At 52.1% G+C, this 15,953-nt stretch overlaps 2 protein-coding genes across 3 annotated transcripts in view; one reads left to right on the top strand and one right to left on the bottom strand.

The window, feature by feature from the left end:
• The window catches only part of CCDC9 (coiled-coil domain containing 9), an 86,802-nt gene that overhangs the window by 40,662 nt on the left and 30,187 nt on the right, over positions 1–15,953 (bottom strand). The gene's annotated exons all lie outside the window — the stretch shown is intronic.
• Positions 6,173–15,106, top strand: ZC3H4 (zinc finger CCCH-type containing 4). 2 transcript variants are annotated; one of them, XM_056845743.1, is made up of 13 exons: positions 6,173–6,403; positions 6,917–7,027; positions 7,382–7,601; positions 8,228–8,370; positions 8,466–8,562; positions 8,778–8,908; positions 9,027–9,143; positions 10,068–10,179; positions 10,462–10,571; positions 10,686–11,056; positions 11,303–11,571; positions 11,739–11,990; positions 13,617–15,106. In XM_056845743.1, the coding sequence occupies exons 1-13, from the start codon at positions 6,173–6,175 to the stop codon at positions 15,086–15,088; spliced, it is 3,636 nt and encodes a 1,211-aa protein (XP_056701721.1). In that variant the 3' UTR covers positions 15,089–15,106. The 2 variants fall into 2 exon arrangements, with proteins under 2 accessions (XP_056701721.1, XP_056701722.1); XM_056845744.1 differs by lacking the exon at positions 6,173–6,403 and having other exon boundaries at positions 6,923–7,027; positions 10,068–10,184; positions 10,467–10,571.

Genomic DNA, 15,953 nt, shown 5'->3' with positions numbered 1-15,953 from the left:
GTGTGTGTGTTGGATGCTGCAGGTGGGGGTCTCTTCCTTGGCAGGACGCACAGAGGCTGCGAGGGGTGAAGCACTTGCTCCGTCTCACGGTGGCTCAGCGCAATCCAGTCACAAACAGTTCAGGCTTGTCTGGTGTTTCCCAGATGTTTCCTTCCACCACCGTCAGGGGGCAGCAAAGGCTTCCTTCCACTGTCATGGACGACAAAGAGGTTACTGCTTTTCTCAAGACTGAGGCACAAAGCAGAAAGAGGGAGGCTGTTTCTCCCGAGAGAGTTCTTGGGTGCTGCAGTCCTTTTTCAGAATATTCAGTCCACAAGGAGCGCATCCTGCTTCTTTGCTGGCCTTCCATTCAGGCACCGTTCTTCTTTGACCCCTTTGTAGTGAGTTCCTGTGTGTTTGTGTGTGTGGGGTCCTCCCTCTCTTTTCCTTAAGCCCCTACTCTGGAGCCTTGTCTCTTCTTGGTGCTCTTGAAACTCTGGTGCCTTCCCCTTTGCCTCCTCCTTGTGCTCTCTTGGTTGCTGACCGCCGCCCCCCCCCCATGCCCTTCGCATGCCTGTCTTGGACCAGGCAGGCAGGCGGGGGCTCCCGCTGGTCTCTGCAGCAGCAGAAGTTCTAGCGGCATGCTCTGTGAAGTCACACAGGGTGACAGTGAGGCGAGGTTTCACACGCGGCCCAGCGTTCTACAGAGGGGGCAGAGAGGCTGAGGAAAATCTCTTGAGAGCTGGGGGGGGCAGCTGTGCCATTTCCCCCTTGCTTCAGCGTTACCCTCTGAGAGTCCCGAAGCCACATGGCAACTACGCTGCTTCGCTCTCTAGCCAGAGTGAACGCACATGGCAAGCTGTGCTAGGAAGTTGACCGAGCCCTGTAACATTCAGTAATAATAATTTTACTCAGACTTGCTGGTTAATCACTTTCCGCACACCCTTCCACCACCCTTTTTTTCTATCAGTGCCTTTGATGTTTCCATTTTGACTGTCAAGTGGCAGCCTAATAAATCTCCCGTGCCTTCCATGGTGAATCTTTCCAGGCATTTTATACTAGCGCACTCTTAAGGCTCGCTGTTTCTGTTTGTGCCCCAGTGGAGGTGCTAGGTAAAGAGACCGTGCTGCAGAGGAGAGTGGGTGGCAGAGGCAAGATCCCATCCCTCTGGGACTCTGCCGCTTTCGCTTCCCTTCTGACTTACAGGCTTTAAGCTATTCGACTTCCCTCTCTCCAAAACAGTCGTTTGTAGGGATATGAGATGTCCTTTTTTAGTTGAGATGTTTTCAAGACTTGAATAGTGATAGTAAATTGCATGACCACATTTGGTTCTGCTTAGAAAGGAGTCATTGTTGTATACTTGCCAGGTGGAAGCATTATGAATAATTCAGGCGGTCACTCCCTGCATCTTCTCTTCTTATACAGCAGCCTGTCCCCTGCCTGAGATGCCACTGAGGATGTTTTCCTCAGATCACAGCAGATAGGCAAAATGTTGTGTCCTGAGCCACAGGAAACTACTTGCACTAGAATGGCTGGGAACTGTTCTTCTTTAAAGCCAAGTGGGATGGCTGGGAGGACTCTAGAAGCTGCTTAGGGTGCCCTTTGGTAAGGAAGTCAGGGGTGCCCGGTGAGCAAATCACCTCTCTGGGGAGCAGCTGCTGACCTCCAAAGCACATGATGTTCAGTCTGTGTGTGGAGGGGAGGGGCGTTGAGGACTCTGTAGAGGTGAGATGCAGGTAACCTGTCACCTGACACTAAGTTTTTCTTCCTTTTCCCTACACCTCAGGGAAGCAGCAGGAGGGAATCCCTGGGTTCCTGCCACACACAAGCACACCAGTGGCTCTCTCAAAGAACAGCACTGGCAAGAGCACATGTTGCTGGTAGTTCTTCCTTTGAAGAAGGCAGACAGTTCCTGAGATGTCTGATCTTTTGGAAAGGGTGGACGTGGTAGTCTCAGTTCTTAAGTCCAAAATGTTGATTTTGAAACTTAAGTCCAAAGTGTTGATTGTGAAAGGCTAGAAAAAGTAAGGCGGTTTATTTGGAATGCTTCAGGAAGATTTGGGGGGGGGGCTTTTTAATGTCAAGTGCCCAGGAGAGGTGTGTGGAGATAGCAAAGCCGAATCATAATTGTTAGGCACTCCATAACCCACGCAGCCATGAATTGTCTTTCAGGTGTGTGCTGAGATTCCATAAATTCTGTTCTACTGCAACTGTCCTCTTGTCCAAGAGAGGAGCTTTTTTGCAGAGCAGAAGCCCAGCGCCCCTGGGTGGGTGTTTAGACATGCCCGCTGTGAAGCAGAATTATTTTTCATGGGTATTGAACTCCTTAAGAGATGTGAAGACTGGAGGGGGGGCAACATTCATCCCCTTTTCATCCCTTTATAAATGTCTCTATTAGAATGTTGAACATTAAGCATTTCAAGGCAAGTTTTTAAAGTACCAATTAACTCCTCCAAAATGATTTCTGATAACTGCGTAAGACTGTCTACACAGTATTAAGGCATTATAATTTTTGTATACTTCAGACATAGTTATGCCTTAGATTCCTTTGCCTTCTGTATGTTTCTTAATCCTGCCCCATGTAAAATAAAGCAGTCTGTATATGGAAATAAGCACCCCATCAAGAAACAAACTCACGGTTTGTTTTAATCTATGCAGGCCTTCAGTTCTCTGAACTATTGATCTTTCAGAAACCTTTCCTATGAGGAAAGGTTGAAGGAGTTGGGTAGGTTTAGCCTGAAGAGGAGAAGACTGAGAGGGGATATGATAACGATCTTCAAGTACTTGAAGGGCTGTCATATAGAGGATAGTGCTGAGTTGTTTTCTGTTGCTCCAGAAGGTCGGACCAGAACCAACGAGTTGAAATTAAATCAAAAGAGTTTCCATCTAGACATTAGGAAGAATTTTCAGTGGAACAGGCTTTCTCGGGAGGTGGTGGGCTCTCCTTCCCTGGAGGCTTTTAAGCAGAGGCTAGATGGCCATCTGTCAGCAATGCAGATTCTATAACCTTAGGCAGATCAAGAGACAGGGGGCATCTTGGCCATCTTCTGGACATGGAGTAGGGGTCACAGGGTGTGGCGGAGAAGTAGTTGTGAATTTCCTGCATTGTGCAGGGGGTTGGACTAGATGACCCTGGTGGTCCCTTCGAACTCTATGATTCTATGAGATTCTAGTTAAAGAAGGATAAAATAGGGGCATTTTAAAATCCATGTTGACACATCATGAATTTCACATGGTTGCTTCTGCCCACAGTTATTGTGTCAGTTATGCAGATATGATACATGGCTGGAAAGATTAATGTTGTTATAAACTTTAACTCCAGTCCAGTGACCATCCTCATCACTGTGGGTGACCTGTGAGGCTGGCTGTGGACCCTTGTTTTTACAAAGAGTTGGAAGCCATTTGAAAGAGAGAAGAGTGCGCATGGATCCCACCCTTGCCTTGGCTAAGCAGGGGCAGCAGGCATTGGTTCTGCGTAATGCTAACTGCGGTTAAGTGCAAGTAATAAACACTTCCTTTGTTTATTGCCGTGCTTACTGATTCTGCTTTTAATTCTTAGGTAGCTTAAGGTTGGCACTCCATTTCTAACACTGAATATGTTTGTAGTTCTTGGTTGAATAAAACAAAAACATTTTGATTTGTGCTTTTCATAAACAGTACAGTGATATCTGTTAATTTACGCACATGCTTTATAGTGTCTTAAGTCAAATAAAGTAAATGTAGATCTGATAAGAAAATAAAAATTATATCTATTTGGTTTTCCCCAAAATGTCCATATTATCCCCTTCCCACTGCCAAACAAGATGTGTGTTTCCCATGTGACCTCAGAATTTGCAGAAATTTTCCATTCTCCACTGTTGTTATGTGGTTTGGGCTGGTTTGGGTTTTGTGGACTGTTAAGATACTGGTTTAACCAGCAAAACCACAAGAGGCTTGGTGGGGTCAGAGTAGCAGTTCCGCTCTCGGAGAGAAGGAATCAGGCAGTGAGCAGCCTGTGGATCTGCTGCCATCATGGGATAAATGGTCTCTGAGAAATCTTTTGGCATTTTCTCAGCTGAGCATACAGGCGCCAGAAAGTTGTGAGGAAGGGTCTGTGTGTGGGCGTTCAGACTCACCTTGTCAAACCAGAGTGCTGGGGGGTGGGGTGCCACTCTACTCCCAGATGAAGGGTGCTGGGGGGGCAGGCATCAGGAGAACGTCTCTTTTTCAATAAACAGTTAATTAAAAAGGGGGGATATTGCCAACCTATGCTTCAGGTGACTGTAGGACTTCCTGAGATTATGTCTCTGACAAACTCCAAACAGGTGGAGAAGCACATTATTTATTCGTTACCAATAACAAAACAATATTTTAGTATTGAAGAAGGGGGAAGTGTTTCCTCAGTAAATGGTTTTGTTCCTTGGGGTTGGGGATGGAAGTGCCAGGTAGACCTACCTGGTTTTATCTTGAGAAGGCAAGGGAGGGCTTTAAAGCAGGGTGGATAAAAATCAGTTATTGACAAAACTTAAAAATCTACCTAAAGGTAGTTTAAATAGTAGTGATTAAAGTGTTGGACTAGGATCTGGGAAACCCAGATTCGAATCCCCACTCTGCCATGAATACACAAAGCTGCCTCATACTGAATCAGACCTCTCTTGGTCCATCAAGGTCAGTATTGTCTACTCAGACCGGCAGCGGCTCTCCAGGGTCTCAGGCAGAGAGAGGCCTTTCACATCACCTACTTGCCTAGTCCCTTTAACTGGAGATGCTGGGGATTGGACCTGGGACCTTCTGCATGCCAAGCAGATGCTGTGCCACTGAGCTACTGCCCCTCCCCCTTGGAAACTTGCTGGGTGACCTTGGGCCAGTCACACTCTCTCTGACTTGACCCTGCAGGATCGTCATAAGTCAGCTGTGACTTGGCGGCAAAACACACACACATACAGAGTCCAAAGGTTATTCATCATGAAATAAGGATTAGTTTTTAGTTATGTAGCATGAGGCTGTATATTCATACATTGTTTAATTTTTTTTGTAAATGAATTCCATTAATCCATTCACAATGTTATGCTCTTCCAGAGGTTTCTGTAAGATGATTTTGGCAATTTTTCTGTCTAGAAGATATCACAGATGACTGGTTTTGCAGCTCTCAAAACGATGAATTTGCGTCTGCAGAGATAACATGCCTCTTCTTCACAGCAAAAATGTTATAAAATAAACATACAGTTGAGAAAAAGACCTTAATCTCATTGTTCCTTTGCATATCTACATACCTAGAATCAATCCCTTACCTTTTAGGTGCTAAGTTGCAAGAAGTTCAATGAATAGTTTGGAGTGGAATAGATCTGCGCAAGGAGCGAAGTGTGAGGAGAGAGAGGCAGGCAGTAAAAATTAAAGTGAAACCTTATGAGTAGAATACTCCACAAATCTTGGGATCTTTGAATAGCTTGAGGCTTATTCTCCCTGGAGGAGAAAATCTATAATGGCAGCAGGCCGTAAAAGAGACCCAATATGGGGATATTTTAATGAAGTTCCTCTACCTATGGGTAAGGCAGGCAGGCACGCAAAATGCAAACACCGCTACAAAGAAATTCAAGGCCTGGTGGCCCAAATGAAACTGGTGATAGTTCATGCAATCATTTCATAATTATCTATGTCTTTGTAATAGTATAACCAAGTCTGTAATTTTTTTATATTACTGTAAAACTAATCTGAAAAGTGATTATTCTAAAATGAAACCTTCATCTGGTTGTAAATATTAAGATTATACCAGCAAGAGTGAGTCTTCATGTAGAAAACCATGATTTAAATCTAGTCTTACTGACTAGTGATTTAAATCGTGTTTTAAATTGAGTTGATTTAAATCAAATCCACCCCGCGAGGCAGCCAAAGGATTAATTGTAGTCAACATCAGTTTCTATTTAGATAAAAAATGTTTGAAATCGTGCCTGTCTTTTGCTTTTTATTTAGCAGGGAGAACGTCCATTTTTCCAGCTGTGGACAAATGGGAACCTGTTGGGGCGGGGTCATCTCTGTGTGTGTGTGTTTGTTTGAGTACATTCTTTGTGACCTAGAGCTGTGCTGCCCTTGCAGCGTGCCCAGGTGGTGGGGCATTGGGGGCTGGATGGACCATTCTGACTGGCATTTGATTTTCCGCATGGCTTTCAACTTTGAGAGTTCCCTTGGTTTACTTCCCAGCCAAGTGATTCGTATTATGTGTCTTTTCAGGGAGGATGGGGAGCTTGAAGAAGGGGAGCTTGAAGATGATGGGGGCGAAGAGCCTCACGATGCTTCAGAGTCGAGGGAAAAGAGTCGGAAGGAAAAAAATGAGAAGCATCACAGTGACTCTGATGAAGAGAAGACTCACCGGAGGAAGAGGAAGCGGCGGAAAGAGCGAGAGAAGGAGAAGCGAAGGTCGAAAAAGAAAAGGAAATCCCGACACAAGGTGGGTGTGGGGATTCATCGTGAAGGGAGAAGAGCCTTGAAAGTACCTGTCTCAAGCCCCCCCCCCCCCGGTCTGAAGGAGGAAGGGGGCTGGGTGTAGAGGGGAGGCCCAGCATTTGATCCTGCAAGAAGCTGTGTACGGATGCCCATCTGAATCACTATTTCAAAGTTGTGCATATGATAGAAACTATTCAGGCGTGGGGAAAGCATTTAAACGAGGAAGAACTGATAGAAAGTTAAAAGAGAAGAAAGGGGAGGGGGACTAGGAAAGATAGACAGTCTTAATTAGAAGCTCTTGTTTCCTTCGGAGGAAAAGAACAGATGGTTTTCAGACTTGCATGTAGAAAACCAAAATGCCTGGTTTGTAAAACCATGGAAGCTGTTGAAGGCTCTTCTCGTTCCCGGGCCCAACCCCACTCGTGGCCGCTGAGGAAATGCATAACCAGATGCTGTAGCTGGGAGGAGATGGTGCTCCCGTGGTGGTGGTTAGTCACAGCTGTGTCCTTTCCTGCAGCGCCATGCCTCCTCCAGTGAAGATTTCTCCGACTACAGCGAGGAGTCAGACTTCAGCCCAAGTGAGAAAGGGCACCGGAAGTACAGAGATTACAGCCCTCCTTACTCCTCCGTAAGTGACTGAGGTTATCGTGGCCTTGGGGGGAAAGAGGCCACTGCCCACAGCAGTGTCCAATGGTGCTGTACTGCACCTGTGGCTCATGGGGCCCCTGTGAGGAGGCAGGTGCCTTTCGGTTGGCGGTGCTGGGCCATGCAGAAGAGTGGAGGTTTGCCAGTGGAAACATTGTTGTTCTTTGGCTTCCACCTCAGGACCAAGAAGGGGGAAAATAGATTGTGTCCGCTCCTCATAGTTGGGTGGGAAGGGGGCTTTGGGAGGAGGAGGTGATGGGCTTGCTGGATGCATAGAAGGCCTCCACAAACAACTGGCCGTTCATTCCTTCCTAACTGTTCATGTCTCTGCCTTCAGTCCCACCAGCAGTACTCCTCTTCTCATAGCGCCCCGAAGAAGGGGTATTCCAAAATGGAAAGCAAGAATTACCCACCGTATGAAGATTATGAGAACGAGGGCTACTGTGAATACGAGGGAGAGGAGGATGAAGACGGGGGGAAAGAAGACTATGATGACTTCACCAAGGAGCTAAACCAGTACCGGAGGGCCAAGGAAGGAGGAGCACATCGGGGACGAGGTAAGACATTGCCTCTCGGCAGAAACTCACCTCAGATTGCCTAGGATGTTTCCTGGCAGCTCCTTATATGCCCAGGTTGCAGAAGGTTTTGGGGTGAGGGAAGGGGAGAAGTATTTCAAAGGCTTGATGGTGACTTCAGGCTTTCAGACAGGGACGCCAACTGACTGAGCACAAAAACAACAGGATGTAATCTGATGTTTGTTCCTCCTTCTGTTCGTCATCAGTGAGGAATTTTGCAAATTTTGTCTGCTGCCCTTTGGGCCAAGAGAATTCTCTGGTGGTTTGTTTTGGAAGGTTGGCAGTGGGACGGGAGGAGGCTTTGCCTCGTGGTTGCTTTCTGCTCCGTGTAGAGACTGGTGCTTGTTGCTTTTGCTGCTTGCTTCTCCTTACTGGTAGAGTGACATTGTATCTGCTGGTCCCTAAAGCATAGATGGACTCGGCAGGAGTTGGCGGTGCAATCAGGATCCCTTGTGGCGCTGCACGAGAATTTTGCTGTTCAAGAAAGAAAGAAAGAAATGAAATGCTTTTTGTGCTCATTCCTTTCCAGCTAGAGAATCCCTACATTGACTTGTTATGTGTTGGAATCAGGTCAGCGACAACTAATGGCATCTTGTTTGTGCTGGCAGGTGGCCGCGGCCGTGGCCGAGGGTACCGTGGCCGTGGAAGCAGAGGAGGAATGAGAGGGCGCGGCATGGGCAGAGGTGGCCGGGGCAGGGGGCGAGGAGACCACCCTGAGGACGAGGAGGAAATGTACGAGGAGGAAATGGAGGTGAGCTGGAACATGGGCCCAGGGCACCTTGCCCAGTCGCTTTTTGGTGGTGGCCGAATCCTCCTTTGCTGAGTTCTCATTTTTCTGCCTTGCAGTACTGTGAAGGAGAAGAGCCCGGAGGGGAGGAGGACTATGATGACTATTCCAAGGAGCTGAGTCAGTATCGTAGGAACAAGGAAGGAAGGGGGCGAGGTATGTGCCCGTTGGGGTCGACCTTGTGTGAGAAGCAAGAGAGTCTTGGCAGGAAAGCCAGCCTGCTGCCTGGCTTGGAGGCCTTCTGGTGGGGTCTGCAGTGGCCGCCGTTGCCATGCCGCCTCTGCCAGTCCCAGGCTCTTTGTGGCTTGGATTGACACAGAATTGAGCTTGTTCTCATGGCGGGGGGAATGATCTTGTTGGTGTTGTTTCAGGACTGGGTCGTGGCCGAGGACGAGGCTCCAGAGGGCGAGGCAAGGGGATGAGCCGGGGGCGAGGACGTGGCAGAGGGGGCAAAGGAGGAGGGATGAACGAAGAGGATGACTACTATGATGAAGACCTGGGGGTGAGTGGCTCTTCTGGCAGAGGGTCCCTTGGCGAGGGCCCCGTGGGCTTTCCCTGTGGCTTTGCACTCTCAGCTGAGGCACTACCTTCCTTTCTGCATCCTCTTGTGGTTCCCATAGGATGGAGGAGGCGGCGGCGGGAATTACAGGCGGGGTGACCATGAGAAGTCTCACCAGCAATCGGATAAGAAAGGAAAAGTCATCTGCAAATACTTTGTGGAAGGCAGATGCACCTGGGTAAGAAGCGGCTGAGGCTGGCTTTTCATTTGTTGTAGCTGCAGCATTCAAGGTGTGGCGCCTAACAATAGAAGAAGGTTGGCGGGGTTGGGGGAGGCAACCTGACCCTTTGTGTTCCTTTCCGCGGTCTCCATCCTGGGATCTCCCAGCTGCAAAGTACGAAACAAAACAATGCCAGGAGAAAGAAGAGCAAAGGTAGCAGCTTCCCTACGGCTGCTGCTCGGGGGGGCGGGGGGGAGTGGACAGAGCAAGATTTGTGCTGGCGTGGGATACTCCAGGTGGCTCTCTCTGGGGGCTTCCCCCTCCCTCGTGCCATATGGCAGCCCCCCGTGGAGTCGAGGGCCAGGGAGGGTGGTTCTAAGAAGACAGGACGTGCAAAGTGCCCTTTTGCCCAAGTCAGTCTGTAGGCCATGGGTGAGATGGAGGATCTTTGGCTGCAGCTGCTACACCATGGGTCAGCCTGGTGCAGCACTCAGGCTGCAGAATTATTCTCAAGCCTGTCCTTGGTGGGGGCCGTGGAGGAGGCGCTGCTCCGGGGGGGGGGAGCGCCAGCTGAGCACAGTACTCTCCTCTCCTACAGTACCTCTGTTTCTGATTCCTTCTGCCCCTTGTGCCTGGGGTGCCTGCTGGTAGGGCAGGCACAGATCTCTCACAGCAGAAGGGTGCAAGGCCTTCTGGCACAAGGGGACGTCTGTTCTATGGCCATAACTCGGGGGTAGGATTGTGGTGTGTCCTGTTGTTGCCCCTCTTTTTGCTATGGACACTACTTTTCCACTTGTTTGTGATCACTGGGAGAAGCTGTGCATACGTAGGCTCCCAGGAGAGGCAGAGATCGCACAGTGTGCCCCAGTCTCCTGGACTCAGCAGGGTTATCTCACGGGCGTTCTCGTTGGTGACTCCCTGTGTCTCTGTCGTTCCTTGCAGGGGGAACACTGCAACTTCAGCCATGATATTGAGCTACCAAAGAAGCGAGAGCTGTGCAAGTTTTACATCACGGGCTACTGTGCCAGAGCGGAAAATTGTCCCTACATGCATGATATCCTTCCTACGTGTTGCTCCACTGGGTTTTCTCAGGCGGGAAGGGTGTGGGTGAGCCCTGCCTCAGGCAGTTAGCTTTTGCAGCCAACTGTAGTGTGGTGAAGCTGAGCTTTTCAGGTGGGAGCTGGAAGGGAGGGGAAGAACCTCAGCCTCCCTTGGCTGGCTGGCTGCAGGCTGGTGGAAAGTGCTGGCAGGAAACAAGGCAGCTCCAGGCCAACAGCAGCATATTCACCTGGCCTGGGTTTCCTTGGTGGCTTTCCTTAATGCTTCTGCCTCGCACGGGACTTCCCTTGCAAGCTCTTCCATACGACCGGGAACTGCATCAACGGGGGTGACTGCATGTTCTCTCATGAGCCCCTCACAGATGAGACACGGGAGCTGTTGGAGAAGGTGAGCTGGGACGGAGAACGCTTGGGGACCTGTCCACTGACGGAGGGGTGGCGGAAGGTGGTGGGGGCAGGCCACGTGCAGGCGGCACACGGCTTTCCTTTGTTCGCCCCTTAGATGCTGGCCGACGATGCTGAAGCAGGAGCAGAAGATGAGAAGGAGGTGGAGGAGCTCAAGAAGCAGGGCATCAATCCCTTGCCCAAGCCCCCTCCTGGGGTGGGCCTACTGCCCACCCCCCCTCGCCCTCCGGGGCCCCCGGCACCAACCTCCCCCAATGGCCGGCCAATGCCCGGAGGCCCACCTGCTCCTCCACCGCCCCCACCGCCCCCCCTTCCGCCCCCAGGAGCCTTGCAGATGCCCCCTCCACCCCACGAGCCCCTCTCGCCTCAGCAGCTGCAGCAGCAGCAGGACATGTACAAGAAGATCCCCTCCCTCTTTGAGATCGTGGTGAGGCCCACTGGGCAGCTTGCTGAGAAGCTGGGTGTGAGGTAAGCCCCTTCCTTCCTTTCCCTCCCTCCCCTCTCTCTCTCCCCCCCTTCCTTCCTTTCCAGAGCAGAGCAGGGTTGGGCTTTCAGCAGTGTGGCCTGACCTCTTGCTGGGGAGGCACCTATTTGTGCAGGGTGGCTCCTCTGGTCCCTCCTGCTGCTGGTCTCGTGTCTCCGCCAGAGATCCCCTGAGCTTCCTGTGCCTGCCTCATGGCTGTCCCCTGACCCTGCCCGCATTCTGTCTTCTAGGCACCCAGGTCTATCGCCACCACACTTCCCTGGGCCTGTGCATCCTGACATGTGCCCGGACATGCCTCCGGACATGTGCCCGGACATGTGCCCTGACATGCCCATGGGCCCGGGGATGAATCCCGGCCCTCCGATGGGCCCCGGGCCCCCAATGATGCCCTTTGGCCCAGAAGATATTCCGCCCGGCCCACCACCACAGGACTTCTACGATGGCTTCTACCCGCAGCCCGAAGGCATGGAGATGGAGCCCGGCATGATGGGTGGCCCAGGTACAGTGGGCGTGGGTGGGGCTGGCCTGGTTGGGTGGTCGTGCGTCTGCCGGGCGGCGTGTGCTGTTCTCAGGCGGGGCTGTGCTGGCCCTGTGAGCAGCGTGGACCAGTGCCGGCTTAACTTGCTGCCGTTCTCACTGGCTCTCTGCTCACTTCGTCTGTGGTAGAGGCCTACGGGAACTACGAGGAGATGGATGAGCTGCCCGGAGAGGACATCTTCCCAGATCCCTCCTTGGAGCCTGACGCCATGGGCGAGGGAGTAGCCCCGCGGTTGCCGAAGCCCTCCGCCAGCATCCCCGACTTCCTGCCATCCACCCAGCGGGCTCTTTACCTGCGGATCCAGCACAAGCAGCAGGAGGAGGAGGAGAGGGCTCGCCGCCAGGCAGAGGGCTTCAAGCAGGAGCGGGAGCAGGAGGAAGGTAGGGGGCCACAGCAGCCTATGTGTGCGTGTGAGGGAGGGAGGGGCTTCCCTCCAGACACCCCCCCACTCTGAGGATCTAGGCCAGGAAGGTCCTGTGCTTCCAGGGTTGGAAGAGCTCAGCTCCTTTTGGCTTCTCACCTCTAGCAGTGGAAAGGGCAGAAATCCCTAACATCATGTATAGGCTGTGGGGGTCTGGCTGGCAGCAACCAGCCAGGGAGGACGTCTGGGGGGCCAGGTGGGCAGCACAGTGAAAGAAGGGGTCGATGGAGTGCATCTCTTTTCTAGGGTTTGTTAGGAAAGGAGAATAAAAGAGCTGGTGTCTTAATGCCCTTGTGTACATCTCTGGTGTGGCCACGTGGCATGCTGCATCCTACAGCTCTGGTTGTGGCAACTTAAGAAGGACACTGGAGAGATGGAGAAAGTACAAAAAGAGGAAGCCAGCAGAGTAAAGCACTGGGTCCGCTTCTCTGTGAGGAAAAGCTGGACAGTTTGGGGCTTTTGAATTTTTTAATTTAGAAAAAGGAGAGAGGGAGTTTTAGAAAAAAGTGACATAGCTGAGGATGATAAAAATAGGCCTGCGGTGGAGGAAGTGGGCAGTAAGAACAGTTCTTTCTTCCTCCTCAGAGTTGTGCTCAGGCCACCCAGTGAAATGGGCTGGGGTGGTGGTGGTAGTAGTGCCAGGAAGGAGCCCTTCACACGAGACATCGGTAACTCACAGAATGTGCTTGCGCAGGATGTGGCGGTGGCAGCTAGTTTAAAAGAGGACTCAGACACATTCCTGAAGGATACACCCATCAGTGATGGTTAGCCTTAATTTCTAAATGGAACCTCCATGCTCAGAGATAGTGTACCTCTAAATGGTAGTTGCTGGTTGGCAAGAGGGAGATGTCTGCTAGGCAGACTTTCTGGGGACATCCAGGTGCTGGACGCGAGTGCCCTTTTCTCCTGCTCCAGCAGGGTTTGACTTTGGATTTTCTGTCCTCAGCTGCCTCCCTGTGCTCTTAGTGAGCTTCTGGGTCTGTGCCCAGGGTTTTTGTGGTGGTGGCAACGAGTGGTTTTCTAGAGCTCCAGCCGCCTGTCTTCTCAGCAGTGACTGTCGCTGCCATTCCTGCAGACCAAGGCCTGGCTGTCACTGAGGGTCGTGAGCCTGTGCCTCGGCCCTAGGCAGGGGCCATCTCGTCAGCACCCACCCCCTGCAGCACTAAAGTTCTGCTTACCGAGCGCTGGGCATCTGGGAGATGGCCAGGCCAGAGTCTGACCAGGCAGCTTGGACTGTGCACATCTGAAAGCGGCTGGCCCTTTCCCTCCTTCTGCGGCACAGGGTGCTTTCGGGCCCAGAGTCCACAAAAATAGGTCCACTTAGGCTCACTTAGAACCTGCCATTTTGTAAAGAAAACTTTTCCACACGGGGTTATGATGTTTTGCAAATGGGGTTTAGTCATTTTTCAGAATGCTGTTACTTACCTGAAGGCCCTAGAAGTGGAAACACTGTACCTAAAACATGGTCTCCAAGGAATCTTGAACCAGCTTCTCACAGGATTCTTGCTCTGTTTCTGGCCAACAGCATGGTGGAGGGGTCAGTACAGGTTCATCCTTACAATCATTGCTTTCCCTTTAAATTTAGGCGATCCTGGCAACTGGTACTCCAGCGATGAGGATGACGGCAGCAGCAGTGTCAGTTCTATTCTGAAGACGCTGCGGCAACAAAGTTCCAGCCGGCCCCACGAAGACATGCCGGGCAGCACAGGCTCTGCCCTGGCCAGGAGCGATCCTCGCCTCCAGAAGAGTCAGCCATTGGGCGGCAGCCGACCTGCCGACCCTCGTCTCCTGCGTGACCCCAGGCTTTCCCGGGGCTTGGAGGCATCTGCTTCCTCTGGCGCTGGGGACGCAGGGCCCAGTGACCCGCGACTGGCCCGGCACATTCCTCCTCCGTCTGCCCCTAAGTCTGAACCTTCGCATTCCAGCCCCACCGTTGGCCAGAAGGCCGTCACGACTCCTGAGGAGGAGGAAGGGGAGAGGGAGATAAGAGAAAAGCCGGTCACCATCCCGCTAGAAACGCTGCCGAATCACACCCAGAGGGACCCTCGCTGCCAGCTGCAGCAGTTCAGCCATATCAAGAAAGACATTGTCCTGATGATGCCCAACTTTGCCCGCGTGGTCCTATGGAGCCCTGAGGACCTGATCCCGCTGCCTGTCCCGAAACAGGAGTTTGTTCCTGTCCCAGCTGCTCTCCAGCCCCTGCCTGCCCTAGATCCACGCCTGAATCGACCACAAAACAGCAGCCTTTCTGACCCAAGGCAGCGGGGCACAGCCCCAGCCGAAGCCTCGGCTAATTCTAGCTCTAGTCTCCCAGACTTTGAGCTGCTCTCCAGGATATTAAAAACAGTCAATGCGGCTGGGAGCCCCGGCCAGAGCGACAAGCCGAGCGACCCCCGAATGCGCAAAGCCCCTGCAGATCCCCGGCTACAAAAAGCTGTGGAGTCAGCTGCCCCGACGCCCTCCAAACCAGCTGATGCCATCACCCCCGCGGCTGGCCCCGTGGCCGGCTCTGAGGCGGCCCCAGGCATAGCTCCTTACGACCCTCGGCTGCTGACTGCAGGAGGGCTGAGCAGAGGCAGCGGCCAAAGCAGCGTCCTGAGCGGGATTAGCCTCTATGACCCCCGGGCTCCAGGATCCTCCGGCGGCAAGGCCTCGGAGCCGGCTGGCGAGGGGAGCCCCGCCTCCAGGGGCCCGGAGGGCGGCAGCAAGAGCAGCCGAGGCAAGGAGCCCTTGTTTGTGCGTCGGTCAGCCCTGGATCAGCCCGAACCGGACAAGCCCAGCACTGACCCTGCCACCGACAGGTACAACAGCTACAATCGGCCACGACCCAAGGCAGCCGCAGCCACCACCCCTGCCACAGAGACTGCTGCCCAGCCTGCCGTTCACAATCTCCCCGTGCCCCCCGTTTACGGCATGGTGAAGCAAGCTGCCAAGTCTGGAGCAGGCAGCCCATTTGCTGGGAACAGCCCTGCCCAGGAGGGGGAACCACAGGATGCTGGCTCTCTAAAAGATGTTTTTAAGGGCTTCGACCCCACGGCCTCCCCGTTCTGCCAGTAGTATTACAGGACTCGCACATGCAGGCGTGAGCCAAGGGAGGCGGGCAGTGTTCGTGATTTTTTTCTATTCCATTCATGCTCCCCTCTACCACACATCCCTTGTATAAAAGTCCTTCGGGTTTTGCCTATTGCTGTAGGCTGTAATGCCCAGCTGCAGTGGAAACAAGTAATCAGATTACCTTGAGTAGTACTAGGCAGTATTGTCTGATGCCCCCAGAGCACCTTCCCAGACTTTTTGGGGGGTCCACCTGAAATTGTTCAGCGTCTTCAAATCTCTTTCGGGAAATTGGGCCAGCCCCTTCTTTGCACAGTGGGAAATACCCTAGCCCAACCCCTCACCCCTGCCCCTTTCGCTTCCTCTCTTCATGTATTGTCTGTGGGATGGAGGCAGGCCGAAGAAAGAAGCCTCATCCCTGCCTGCTGCTCCGTGGGCTGAAGCAGACAGCCGTGCCGCTCGGTAGGAGATATGTATGTCCATTTCTCAGCTATAACAAATACGTGTATCATAGCCTTTTTTAAAAAAAATCTAGTGCAGTGAAGATTACCATGGAAAAGTAACCATGTGGGATTATTTTTGTAATTGTGTTGAGTCTTGTTTTTCTGCCATTTCCTGGAGGTCCCGGGGTTGTGACCAGCTCCACCCGGGCCTGAACAGGGTGCTACGTCTGGATGGGCGGCCTCTTCGCAAAAGCAAAGCGTTCTACCAAAAAAGAATGTGTAGTATTGAAATTAAATTATTACTGCCCCTCTGATTTTATTTGTATGTGTTCTCCGCACTTCTAAATGCAGCAGGGCTTGCCCAGGCTGTGTGATGGGCAGGCGGGTTTTGGGCAGGCGGCATCACAGACCTGCTCCGTATCGGAGAA

This window comes from Euleptes europaea, chromosome 3, assembly GCF_029931775.1.
Source record: "Euleptes europaea isolate rEulEur1 chromosome 3, rEulEur1.hap1, whole genome shotgun sequence".
NCBI lineage: Eukaryota > Metazoa > Chordata > Lepidosauria > Squamata > Sphaerodactylidae > Euleptes > Euleptes europaea.
Note: the sequence above shows the minus strand (reverse complement) of the source record. Positions and strands in the feature narration are given on the sequence as shown.

What these genes read in the sequence shown, in the direction of transcription:
- ZC3H4 (XM_056845743.1), top strand. Translation starts at nt 6,173, where the DNA reads ATGTGTCTTTTCAGGGAGGATGGGGAGCTTGAAGAAGGGGAGCTTGAA. An exon ending in AAAGGAAATCCCGACACAAG is followed by an intron (nt 6,404 to 6,916) that starts GTGGGTGTGGGG and finishes CCTTTCCTGCAG; the next exon opens with CGCCATGCCTCCTCCAGTGA. An exon ending in TGGAAGGCAGATGCACCTGG is followed by an intron (nt 9,144 to 10,067) that starts GTAAGAAGCGGC and finishes CGTTCCTTGCAG; the next exon opens with GGGGAACACTGCAACTTCAG.